A 14,443-nucleotide genomic window follows, 5' to 3' on the forward strand; every position below is an offset into this window, starting at 1 on the left:
TTTAATGCAAAAATATTTTATTAATTACACATCAATTACAAACTACCGGCGATTCGCAAAAGAATTTAAAACAAGTTAGAAAGCTCTTGAAATTTTAAACAGCGGTTAGTCGTGACATTTTCAAACCAAAATCGTCAAACCCATTTGAAATTGATCATTTAAGTTCACACAACCATACCTTCACACTTGCATTTATATATTAGTTTCATTGTAGTTAGACTACTTAAATTACGAGCATTAAACATCACACCATACATTTTAGGAAAATATGGTTGGTGTAAATAAAATGATATACTGCTACAATTTGATCTAGTTACATTTGTTGACAAAATTCGGTATAATCAAGTTTGATAAGTAAATTCTAAAAATATGCTTCTCCTTTCTAAAATAAACAGTTTAACCGTTAACAACCTACCTGCGGTCTCAGAGACCGCAAGGTGTTTTAAAATTATGTGAAGAATTTTTTGATTTTGGTTATAAGTGAGGCTAAAACAAATACAGCTAATTAAAAAGTAATAAATTAATTTAAAAAGTTTATTTGGTACTATGGAGATATTCAATTGCCATGTAAGTTTCGGAGATGTGTAACTCATAAAACCAATATTTAAATAACCCAAAGAATCACAAATAGCCGTTTTCTTAGCACTTATTATCTGTTTACAATTATTACAGACATACCTAAAATCTACGTATTCATAAAGGAGATGGCCCAAAATTGTATGGAGCTCATTATCAGATAAATCTACGAATTTACTTTAATTCTTTCGTAATAATATTCATTCTCTTCCAAGAAATGCAACACTAATATGTTTAACAATGGCGGTTTGATGACGTTTTCAACGCAATAGTCGTTTTGACGTTTGCTGTCAAATACCATGTCATAGTTGCTTTATAGGCGCCATCTTAACTCCAAAACTTGGGTTTTTATTTTATTTATTTCTTTTTATTTAGTTACATTTATTCACTTATTAAGATTTTAACAAATACCATTTATTTTTTTAATTTTAATGAAACGGGGTACAACAGTGGATCTGAAATGGACCATTTCCTTTACTTCCAATGTATCATCGACAAGTATACCTACTGGTAACAATCAAGCCTTAAACAATTTAAATTACACTTGCCCCTCGTCGAGTATACATTTTCTAAGTATTCTCTTAACTACTAAATTACGACAGAAACTTACAATTCTCCTCCTCCACTTACTACAAGAAGGAACAATTATTAAATACAACTACATACAGAAAAAAAAAACATTTTTTTATACACAGCATGCATACATGTACATAGATTATTCAACATATTATTCGTATCAAGGTGTATCTTGACAGACAACCTAGTGAATACAATAGGGTAGTTGACTCATATCAAATTTTATATAAACAATATTAATTTCGTAATTACATGTAATAAGGGTCCGAAATATATAAATAATAATTAATAAAAGTTAACAATTTCTAAAACTTAATTTATTAAAATTTATAAATTTATACCTAACGTCAAATTTAAAATTGTTAACTTATAATTTTTGTCAAACGCACCGTTTGGTAAAGGATTACGTCATGAAACATTTAAAATATAGACCATCATGGCCGTTTTGGCTCGAATTGTCAAATAAATATTTAAAAGTTAAAATTTTCATCCAATCACGTCTTAAATAAATATTTTTTAATTATTTCATTAATTTATTAAATTAAATAGATTTTATTTATCTAGTAAAACGATGATGATTTTAGACAATTAAAAAAAGTGTCAACTAGCCTATTGAACACTATGATTATAGTCGGGAGGATTAATTCCAGTCAGTAAAATGACAAGTGCAACTGTCACTGAAATGTCATTTGACTATGACATTTAAGTGACAGTTGCACATGTCATTTTTCTCACTGGAATTAATAATCCGTACAATATATATGGTGAAAACATCTATGTATCGTACGCATGCACGCACTGTAGGGGCGCCTCGTATCTGCAATGTTAGTCAGTCGAGCGTTATAATGTCGTTAAATAAGAAAAAAGTATCAATAATAAAAATATGCCTGATAGTTTCACCAATAGAAATTAATATACAATTCACATTTTGGCTCACCAAATAAACAAACATCTCCTTTATTTAAAATATATAAACACAAAAAATTTGAAGTTCCGTTGCAATCAAATAGTAAGTGTTATATTATTATGGATACATTGAAAATGTTGTTGACAAAATGTCGAATACTAAATCTCTATACTATGGATATTGTTTTACAATTGCACATCACTACTATTACTAAATCTAAGAGACCATCAAACTAACAACTATTGACTTTATTCAAAACTCCATTATGTAGACACAGATAACTTTTAAAATACTTTAAATATTATATGATATTATAGACAATTATAATGTTGAAACATTTTATTTTAAACATTTAACTCGTTCGATTATTATTATATACTACGACACTGAGATATATAATATGAATATTTTAAAAGAGTGATTACATATAAATTTTGAAGTGTGCAAATCTGCAATTTGGCAATTCTAAAGTATAGATTATGCCAAATAGCGAAGTCTCAATAAACATATGACTTCACTGAGAATATCCAAATTTAAAAGAAGTATACTCCGGGAGCCTCATCGATATTAACACAACGGTTAACATTTACCATACGGTTAATTCTCATCAGGCATATATTTTGGATCGTTCTGTACAACACATGAAAAATGTTTACAATATATTGCACATTACAGTTACTCATCGTTTTAATCAAACGATTAAACGCTGATTAGAGATTAATAATTATTATGTTTAAGTGTGATCACAACAAACGCTGGGACCTAAAAACAGATACAGATACACATATTAATTAATCTTAAAACGTCGCTTTGCCTTTCGACTTACAAACAAACCCGATTACTTTTATAAAAAAAAATATCAACAATATTGAAAATCAAAACAACTTTTAAAAATCAAATCAACATTGTTATTGAAAAAACAGTCTAATTTTTTAAAAATGTGTTAAAGTCACAAGCAAACGTAAAAACAGCTTTCCGAGCTGATTTGATTTGATTTCGTAAACGATGTTTTGAATGCGGTCGGAAAAGAAAACCAAAACACACAGATCAGTAGATTTACTGCACTTTGGGTACATCACTATTGAATTATTTGTGTCACCGTCAAGCGTTCGTTTCGTCGGGGGACACAATTTAGCAAATTGGTTATGTATTTTATGTTGGCATATATTTTTTGTTGGCATCGTTCGCATTTAATTTACTTTTTGAACAATTTGTTCCACTGCAGGGGCAGTTTGGGCAGCTGCTGCGACGTTGACGGATTCGGAGGCGCCTCCGCGTGCGCCACCTGGAAGCCTAAATGGAAAACAAGTTTTAATTCATCATCATCATCCGCCCCTGCGCAGGATAGCGACGACATCGCAATCCACGCGGAGCCTCCCTCGAACCCGACGCCGCCTCGACGCAGGATAGCGAGGAATCGCAGTCCGCGCGGGACCACCGGATTTGATCCAAACCCAAACCCCTAGGCTGAAAAGCCTCAACCCTGGGAGGGGCTGGAAGAGAACACCGGGTGAGCAAGGTCCCCGCGACACACCCGGGCGAGGAGGCACTGCCTCGAGGCCCGTACCCCCGCGAAGACCCACACGTCATCATCAACTATCAAAAATCGATTCTATAAAGACATTTTTTATAATCGCATTAGATCGTTGATCACATAATATACTTTGACAGAATAGTAATGTCTAGCGAGGCTGGTCCTATAAAACAATTGCTCTGCAACTAGTAAGGATATATACAGTTCCTTTCATGTAGGATGGTGCGGGTGACAGTTTGTTTCACTCTTGAAAGTTTGCCGCGGCTCACGATGACAGTACGTACTATGAACGTCATACAGGCGACTGTCACCGTACCTATGCTATCTGAAAAACACTGGTTAGTAGTGCTCACCTGTCTGAACAGACTCCCACAGGGCTTCTCGCTACTCGGTCAACTCACGTTCAGCCCCACCCTTCTCTGCAATGCAGGATCGCGCGACCGATGCGAACAATCTGGAAGTTTTTATAGCTCTTAGTGCACTGGTATTCTATAATAAGTTAATTAATATGAATTACTCCTACATGCACACAAATCATGCTATACACTGTTAAGGCAGCATTCCGATCTTCTCGACCGCGACAGGGTTGCACGACCCCGCACTGTCGCACTGCATTGTATGAATTTATATAGAGCACTAAACAAAAGTGGTCGCGCGACGCGGTCTCGCGCTTTGTGTAGTGCTCCATATAAATTGCAAAGGCAGTGGGTCGCGCGGTCGCAGGTCGCAGTCGCGCGTCGCGTCGCCAAGAATGGAAGCCTACCAGTAGGTTTAACTGCGCATTAGCATATTTTTGGAATAGTACCATGCAAATCAAATTAAATGAATCTACCAAATTATATACAAATAGGGGATAATAACAGTATTATATATCCTGTATATACAGGGTGATTCGGACTTTAGTACCGATATTTTTTTTCGTGGTTCAGTATCCTTAATAGAACATAAATCTACAAACAGTTCGATACATTTTATGTAATTTTTTTTTTTTCAATTTATGTCTCAGGAATAACAAAATAATGGACACATTACCAAACAAACTGCGCAACTGCTGGTGGCACTTTGTAAGACGCCGACAAAGAAATACCGGCCGTAAGCATATCGCTTCGGCTTCGACTGACGGGGGTTGCAGAGGTGAGGGGATCGAAAAATCCCTGAGGACGCCTACCGAATTGCCGATGGGCGACCAGTGACAGACAATCTGCCGTCGCGTGCGCATTTAAGTTACCTAATTAATAAATCTATGGCGGGATTTTCAAATCGCGACTATTACGAAATGGGGCGAGGGTATTTGCTCAGCAATGAACGTCTTCGTGCAGCTTGCACAATGTACGAACGAGTGAGTGTTCCTAGGCTACGTGCCCAAGGAATCCTGAACCCCGCAGTGCCTAATGTGAGGAACAAGTGTTTTAAATAAACTAAATGACCATTTTATTAAAACGTGCTCGGTTGTGCCTTGAAAGGAATGGACTTCATTTCGAACAACTGTTAAAATACAGTGATTAAAATTTTCAAATTAACAAAAACAAACTTAGTAAGTAGATATCATTGATTAATGTAAATAAGCTGATTACAATTTTTAAAAGTTTGCGTAATAATAATCATCATTTGTATTTCATTATTTCAATCTAAAGTTTATAGTTTTTATTATTATTATTACGCATGCACTTCAGGTATTATTGATGGTCCTAAGCCCAAAAAAGTATGAAGGGAATATCGGTACTCAGCTCAAAAATGACGACCTTTAATTATTATAAAAAATAATAGGTATCAAACAAAAATAAAATAAACGCACAAAGGTCAACGGCCCTCGGCGCGGGCGCTCGCTAACCTACCTACCAGCTGATTTTGTAGTTGCCTATTACCTAGTACAGCGATAGGGTGACCCTCAAATTCTGTTTAAACGTAAATAACTTTAGCTAACGATAACTTTGTTATTTTTGAGTTAAAAAAAAAAGAAAAAATACGTGTTCATTAAATTTTGTTTATGTACAAAATATAAAAATATCGGTACTAAAAAAAATTTCTTCCTGTATAATACTGTTATTATCTCGGGTGTGTTTCCCATAACTTCAAGGTGTTGACGAGTCCACTTATAGGAGCCTAACTGCATAACTAATATTTTTTAAATAAAAATAATAACTTTTATGTTTTCATACAAAGTAATTCAATGAATTCCGACTATCTATGTAACGCCTTTATCTATCCTTGCATTTTAAAGTGTGTCAAACTTGGCTAAGGTCATAATTATAAGGGACACATTTTAAGATCTATTTACAAAAGAAATATTATTTACCCCGAAAATATTAATTTTAGAATACATGTTCCTTGAACATTTTAAATTACTTTTCGGTAAAGAATACCCCAGAGTTATGGGCAATACTCCCGAGCATCCTGTATATATACTGGAACCAGATTATATTCATATACATTTTCATATTTATCTGAGCAGTAGAAGCATATTTTACCTAAGATTTAGTTATATGAACATTAAGCACAAAATATAAGTGATATAGAGTAATCATTGTGACTATTCAAGTAAGGAACAATGACCACGACACCAATGGCATTGCCGTATAAACTTGAAAAAAAAGGTTGAAAACATAATAAACAATGACTCAGGTTTTGAAAGTTTGTGTCAAATTTATATTTTTTAAAAATGGCCCGGATAACATTGTTGGCAGATTAACTATAAGTGCTACGAGTAAGTTATAGCACCTTTCAAATTCTGCCCAGTTACTTACATAGATGTGGAACCTTTTCCAGAAATAAAAATATTTTATATGTTTAAATACACAATCTTATTATCTTAACACTGAACATTTGGCACAATACGAGATTATTTACGTTTACAATTTACAAGGATTATTTACGAATTGTACGCCGATTTCAAAATAAAAGAAATGTAAACTTACTAGTTTTTTATGTGCCTTCCCAAATGTTTTGATTTTGTTTAACTCGTATATGCATGTTTGTTATGCATAGTTACTTTGAATGATATTAATGTAACTAAAAACAAACATAAAATATATATATATAATAATATGAAACAAAAAAAATTAAAAGTACAATTTGTTTTATTTTTTTGATACACAATTTTGACGTTTAAAATGAAAAGAGAAAGAAATTAATGTCAATTTTCTTTTTATCTCTTTTTCGAGTTGTCAGCAACTACTGTGGAACTAAATTGATAGTATTTATAAACCCTTAAAAAGTCAGGACTAAAAATTTTGTAAAAACTTTACTTTTTTGAATTTTTTGTAAAAACTTTCCTTTTTCCATTTCATGGGCTTATTATTAGAAGAAAATTTCCATTTATGGTAAAATTTTAGGGTCCCTCAGGAGATGTTGCCAATTACACTAACAAATACTCATATTACATGACAGGTTCCACAGTGTGCATTGCTGAATACTCAGAATGAGAAACAAATTCTATAGAAAAATAAAATATTTAATATGAATGGGCAGAAACATATAACAAACAAAACTAACTTATTAGATAATTTTTTTTAACTAAATAATGACCACGTCACCAACGGCATTGCCGCATAAACTTAATAAAAGTTTGAAAACATATTGAACACAGGTTTTGAAAGTTGGTGTCAAATTTATTTATTGATAAGACGGAAAATCGTTTTGCTATAAACTATAAGTGCTAACTTCCCACCCAAGTTCAAATTCTGACAAGTTACGTCAGTGGATGTGGAGCAAACCCAATATAAAAATGTTTTACATAATTTTTATTTTTATAAAGAATATTTGCCATATCTTTTAAATATGACCAATATAATAATTCCCATTCCCCTACAACTAGTCGCGAAAGACTGTATAAGGAGTGGGTACGACAATAGACCAACGGGGCGGGGATTTTTGACAACAATCTCACCTGTTGGTGATGATGCAATCGAAGATGGAAGCGGGCTAACTTGTTAGGAGGAGGATGAAAAATTCACAAAGATACGGGATAACGGTACGGGATTACGGAATATATTTATAGATATCAACTACAAAAATACATATTATACAGGATGCTCGGGAGTATTTCCCCTAACTTCAAAGTGTTGACAAGTCCACTTATAGGAGCCGAACTGCATAACTATTTCTTTTTACTTTTTTGCTTTCATACAAAGTAATTCAAATAATTCTGGCACTCCGCACTTCACTAGTAAGCTACTTCATGATATTTATCAATGAATAAGTTTGCCTAGGTCATAAAAAGCATGCACGATGTATGCGACACAATTTAAGATCTATTTACAAAAGAAATATTTTTTACTCTGAAAATATTAATTTTAGAAAATATGTTTCTTAGACAATTAATTTTCCTTAAAGAATATAATCCTAGAGTTATGGGAAATACCCCCGAGCAACCTGTATATAAATGCTACTGTCGAAATAAATTGGTGATAATGTATTTAACCTAAAGACAAACGTCATTATGTCTATTATATAAGGTCCACTTAAGTAAAATAAAGCTGTCTGCTACTTTTTCACGGCTAAACGGCTGAACCGATAAAGATTAATTTTGGTATAATGGTAAATTGGACCTTGGAGCAATACATACTTTTTGACCCTCAAATAAAAATAGAATGGGGTGAAATAAAATATGGGTAAAAAGTTTGTATGGAAAGTCCTTCATGTTAGAGTTATAGTTTTAAAAATTTGTTCATAAATCATAAAAAAAAAACGAATATACTGTGATTCAAGAATTTTAAAATACAACCCCTAAAGTGGTGAAATATGGGTTGAAAGTATATATGGATTTCCATGCGGACGATGTTGTCGGGCGTATACATGGTATTTTTGTCCATGTAACCTTTAGACAAATACAGTGTGTGGACTGTGTAGTCCTGGCAAGTAAGTTGTATCAAAATGACAGTTGTCTGCGCAGGTACAATCATAAACAAAAGTTTTAAACTCATGCTTGCCCAGAAAATAAAAAAAAAATCTTAAAGCTATTAATTTTTCAAATAACAGTAGCATGCTATATTATAACAAGAACAATTTAATACAACAGAAAATGTTCCTACATACCTACTTTTGCACGTTATTAAATGTTGGGGTTGACTCTGCCGGAACTTTAATCAGCTCTTCAATATGTTTACTTACTTTTATAATTATGTTAACTGTTGACACAGACTATGTCGTAGCTTCCTACATTTTATTTTAAGACTCAGGTATATTTTCTTGCGAAAACACAATTGTAAAATCCGGCCGCTCAGTGATTGCGTTTCTGACAGGTCGTGATCGAAAGGGACAAACATATTCAATTACAATTGGCTTTTCTTTGTCTCATCACTACAAAGACAAACTGTTGGGATAATCTTGAAAAAGAGCATTTTAAAAACGAAGTCCCGCGGCTAAAAACTGAACTAAAATTGACATCGCCAGCACAAATGACAATAAGACCACCATTACCAAATGACAATGAGAGCCATTAAGACATTAGCGCCACGTCTGGGGGACTTGTTTCATGAAAAGGACTATACGCCAGTTCGAAGTTACATCATCCATTCGATCACGAATGGACGCAAATCTCTGAGCGGTCGGACTATAACATGAAACACAATTTTTCTTGTTTTCTTTAAAAATAGTTGTTGTCGATTAATTTTCTAGTATTAATCGATTACAACTAGAGAAATATGATGTAAAAGAATTAAAATTTCGTACGCGATTGTAGCAGTAACATGTTGCTATGGTTACATGACAATATTCGAATATGAGTTACTTAGTTATATATAGTTCAAATTATAAGCCGCGAACTATACGTATAAGACGACCGCGTGGCGCAGTGGGCACTGACAATGCTTTCTGCATCCATGGTCATGTGTTCGATTTCCACAAGTGGAAAATATTTACGTGATCAGCGTGGGTGTTTAACAGGGTCTTGGTGTATCTATGTAAGTAATATTATTATATATACAGGATGCTCGGGAGTACTTCCCATAACTTCAAGGTGTTGACAACTAAAAAATTAAAACTTTTTATGTTTTCAAATAGAGTAATTAAAATAATTTCAACTATCCATGTAACACAGGCCTTTATGTATCATTGCATTTTAAAATTCGTCAAACTTGGCTACGTCATAATTATAAGGATGCGAAGACACATTTTAAGATCTATTTATAAAATAAATATTATTTACCCCGAAAATATTATTTTTAGAACAACATGTTACTTGAACATTTTAAATTAATTTTCAGTAAAAAAATATAACCCCAGAGTTATGGGAAATACTCCCGAGCACCCTGTATAAAAAATGTAGCTATCTTACTACTTGTAACACAGGCTAAGTACGCTTACTATGGGACTAGATAGAGATGTTTGTATTGTTTGATTATATTTATTATACTTACTTTTCGATCTCCGGGGCGCAGTGTACAAATTCGTGAGTCCAAAATTTGTAGATGGGATTTTTGATGAGTTCGATGAACGTGATAAGGAGTCCCCACGGGTGGGGTCGGTTCACGATCAGTCGCTCGAGCAGCATCCTGGTGATCTGCTCCTGAACAGCCTCCGAGTTCGCCTCCGCAAACAGATACAGCAGGCAACAGCTGAAGTAGTGCGTGTGGCTGTTCGGGTAACGCAATTGGTTTGCAATCGCATTCAGGAACAAATACCTAAAAGATATTATTATCTTAAGTGTTTGCAACATACGGGAGCTTAGCAGTGGTAGGTTGGTACCTAAGTAATATTGTAATTTAATCTATACTAATAAATTATAAAGCTGAAGAGTTTGTTTGTTTGATTGAACGCGCTAATCTCTGGAACTACTGGTCTGATTTGAAAAATTCTTTCAGTGTTAGATAGCCCATTCATCGAGGAGGGCTATAGGCAATATATTATCCTCGTATTCGTTCGTATGGGAACGGGAACCACGCAGGTGAACCGCGCGGCGTCAGCTAGTGTTGAATATCCGGAAACGAATTTCAAAAACGCAGACAAACATATATATATAACGCAACTATAACGTCGCTTGAAGTGGCACTCACCGTCCTTCGTAGTCAAAGTCTACGGTGAAGTTTTGGAAAATGTCCATGTGTGCTGAGTGAGCTATGGTCGTCATGTTCGGTGTCTGCCCCTTGGCCCTGATGTGGGCGATGGCCTGAGTCCCCACGTACAGGACCACAGCGTTTATCAGCTGGCTGTTGTATCTGCGGCCTGGTTCGTTGAGCACCTGTTGGACAATTTTGTTGGCTATATCGTTCGTAACACTGTGTGTGTAATGAAAAGGCCACGAGTGATGCACGTCACTTCCCCGCACGCACGATTTCACACCCACGCAATCTTTCCCCCTGTCGCCCGAATATCACAGAACTTGCCACACTTTTTTTTTAAATGGTCTTAATTTGTAAATGATCTGACATGACATTGCCATTGACATGAAATTATGACATTTATTAGATTAAAAAATATATATCAAACTTTTACGAGGCGTGATTACATAAAAAAAAATATTTTTAAAACTGATGTCCTTGGTGGTCTATTTTTAATGTTTCATGTTTTCATGTAAACACTAAGCCCGGAGTGTTCAATAAAAGTCCGGAGTGTTTATTAGTTTGACGTTTAGTACATCAAGTAACACTGTGACGTCACAAAATGGACGACAGTGTTTTTGATATTTAGAAAAATTTAATATATACATGATAATTTTTAAATTAAGTTGTCTATGAAAACCTTAACTTTTATTAATTGATATTGATATATTTCGAACCCTTATTCTATGTGTAAATAAATATTGTATAAATATTAAATTTGATATGAGTCAAACAACCCTATAGTACGCTTGACAGTCGATACTGCTTGTGTCGACTATCAAACGTACTGGATGCTGGATTTAAGTAAAACTATTTGTAAAATTTTATCCCTTGAAAATGTTACTTGTACCAAAATAGACACATATGATAACAAATATGATAAAAAAGTGTCGCTTACTATAATTACACGGTCATTATGTCTATTTGTATCTCCCCCCGGTTCTGTTCCTAGCGGATTTTTTTAACACCTTTAGAGGAAAATGACTCATTTAGTTCAGTTATAATAAACTCATGTCACGCATTTTGAAGTAGCCATTTTATATTGCACCTAAGATGGTATCATGAGTGATACCATCTGAGGTGTACATAAAAGCTACTTTCCTCGTTTATTAGGAAAACCCTTGGCTTCGACTATGCTAAGGCTATTTACCTGCATGTTGCTACGTAGCTCTGACAGGAAAGTGACCGGCGCGCGAGCCTTTATGTACGCGTCCAGATCCTTCTTAAACTGGGACGAGGGTATGATCGTCGAGTAGTTGATGACGGCTCGAGGCGCCAGGCTTATCTCAGCCAGTAGATCCACTTTCAGATTCGGCGTGAACGGATCGGGCAGCCTCATGTTCCTCGGGAAGGCAGACAGGATGAGATTCCTCATCTGTATGCAGTTTGGCGGTATCTCATCGCAGAAACCGTAGTGGTAGTCGCACAGGAATTCGGGGAAGTCGTGCAGAAGCACCAACAGCACCTTGAGACTGCCCTTGTACAGCATCATGACCGGCTGGGCCAGCTCCGTGTTACGTAGGAACGGGTCGAGGAACTTGAACAGGTCGATCAGGAGCGTCGAATACATACCCCATCCCTGGCGACAGACTACGATTAGTACAAGCCCGAACAGGCAACAACATGTAAACAGCAAAGCGGTGAAAAGCAATGACATCAGAAGCAATACAAACAAGCATAATAATATTGAAAAATTACCAATACTTCCATGATAGACTTGAAGCAAAAGAAAACAATACCATTGTAATAAATAACATAGTAAAACCACTGGAAGTACAGTAATTTACTTAAAATATATATGCAAGTTACTTTAACCTGGTGTGTAAGAATGTTTACACACCGTGTCTGTGTAATGGCTATGAATTGTAACTCATATTGTTCATAGACACTACAAGCATAGTGTGAAGGTTAAAATAACTTACCTATACATTTACTTTATTCACTCATTTTGTGGCAATCGGATGGACATTACAATACAATTTATTTATTGACGATTAAGATTTATTTAGGCGCCAGGACCGTTGGAAGCATTGTTAGAATAATATATTATTATTGTAACAAAAAAAGGTTGTGAAAGTATTTATACTATTGTGGTAAACAATGATCAATTTGGTGATGTCATGGATATACTACGAACATTCGCCAACAATGCTGCCAATCAGTATCAATCACTTGTGAACAGATTCTTGTTATCATGGAAATATAATTTTATTATGAGCAACTTCATTTTGCCAACTTCAACAAACAGTGCACCTATGGCATTTTCGTGTGCAATTTGAACAATTTATCGAATTGGCTTCGTTTTGGCAATATAAAGTTTAACAAAATGCTAGTCCCAGTAGCAAGCTATGTTACGATGTGTCTACCGTGCTATAGACAAAGTCATTTACGGGTATAGTTGACACAGTTCTCTATGATGATTGTTTTGTCAAATAGTGTGTGTGAAAACACTCCATGATAGATTCTAAAGCTAAACTGTAAAATGTGTAATGAAATACTTATAGCACATAGCGAAATATATCTATGACATTCTTTGGTCGTATCTATTCTGTCCAATTCAATTCGTTTATTTGTTGTTTGCCTAATATCCATAAACATTCATTTGACAGAATTTGTCCAAACCAACACCAGGTTTGTTTAACAAGGTCTTATTGGCCTTTCAAGTGTTATCAAGTGAATAGATAGCTAATGAGATTTAAGTATGATTTATTTTACACCACATCAAACCTATTTTTTTTTATAAATGGAATTTTAAAAACTCACAAGAGTAATTTTGAAATAAATATACTTAGTTTCACAAATATCTCATTATTGGAATATTGGAAAGATAGAAATAGCTCGGACAACTACTTTGATCTAGCAAATGTTTGACATAATCTGGGCATATAAGAAGAAAGAATAAAAAAATAAATGTTTATTGGAAAATACTCAGCAGAGAATTACAGTGGCATCCTGGCCTTTTAACTAGATTAGCCCGTGTCTTAAAGGCCAGTGACTTCCCTTATGCCATTTATATGGCATATATACAATAACATAAAATATAATGTATATTAACTTTTTTCGGGTTGACTGTTTTGTTAGTAATATGATTAGAATTATATTTTATTGATAGCAACATTGTCAACAACGCGGTTCAAGGTGAGCTGTTATTTTTAGATTGTTATTCTCTCAACATATATTGATCTTTGACATGAATATGTATTTACACTTAAAATACACCAAGCCCAGATAATGTTAATGATGATGATTATTATTTTAATAATAAATTCTCAAAATAAAGGCCTTTGCAGACATTTAGTCAATATTATATTAAATAAAATAAAGAAATAAAAACTGTTATCTTGAATCTCTGATCAATATGGTCAACTTGGACCTCAGACCAATTACAAGGGACCTGCCTCGCTCGACGTTTCCCTTATATCAAAGATCTAGAACTTATAGAGTTCTAGATCAAAGTCTAACGCGTTTATAAAAACTGTTTATATCGATGTTTTGTTTTTGTAATCGTTTTCGTCGTGTAAAGAGCTTCCTATAAATTGTGTAGTTAAATGGCATAAAATACGGTCAAAAACTTCTAGTATATTAAAGATTACAGAATTTTAAATAAATATTATAGAAAGACGTTTCATTTGTAAGTATTTTTAACTTAATTATATTAAATTCGTTATAAAAACAATATCTGAAAATAATCGATTCTTCAGATTGAGTTCAGTAAAACATCAATCAAGTAATCGAATATTGTGTATAAATAGTCTAAGCAATGTGTCGAATACGAACATAAAATTGATTACCAAAGCGATGTGTGAAAAAATA

At 34.1% G+C, this 14,443-nt stretch overlaps 1 protein-coding gene across 5 annotated transcripts in view; it reads right to left on the minus strand.

Annotated features, from left to right (window-relative positions):
* LOC112043807 (CCR4-NOT transcription complex subunit 1) overlaps positions 1 to 14,443 on the minus strand; it is a 33,168-nt gene continuing 18,725 nt past the window's right edge. For 2 of the 5 annotated variants that reach the window (XM_024079403.2, XM_024079404.2), the window contains exons 13-18: positions 12,329 to 12,346; positions 11,781 to 12,209; positions 10,586 to 10,770; positions 9,950 to 10,213; positions 3,947 to 4,047; positions 1 to 3,352 (exon numbers count right to left, since the gene is read on the minus strand). In XM_024079403.2, coding sequence (XP_023935171.1) covers positions 3,978 to 4,047; positions 9,950 to 10,213; positions 10,586 to 10,770; positions 11,781 to 12,209; positions 12,329 to 12,346 — 966 coding nt within the window. In that variant the 3' untranslated portion in view covers positions 1 to 3,352; positions 3,947 to 3,977. Of the gene's footprint in view, positions 3,353 to 3,946; positions 4,048 to 6,508; positions 6,603 to 9,949; positions 10,214 to 10,585; positions 10,771 to 11,780; positions 12,210 to 12,328; positions 12,347 to 14,443 lie in introns of all 5 variants that reach the window. The other 3 variants (XM_024079406.2, XM_024079405.2, XR_008252327.1) reach the window with 2 other exon arrangements.

Source organism: Bicyclus anynana, chromosome Z (assembly GCF_947172395.1).
Source record: "Bicyclus anynana chromosome Z, ilBicAnyn1.1, whole genome shotgun sequence".
In the NCBI taxonomy this organism is placed as follows: Eukaryota; Metazoa; Arthropoda; class Insecta; order Lepidoptera; family Nymphalidae; genus Bicyclus; species Bicyclus anynana.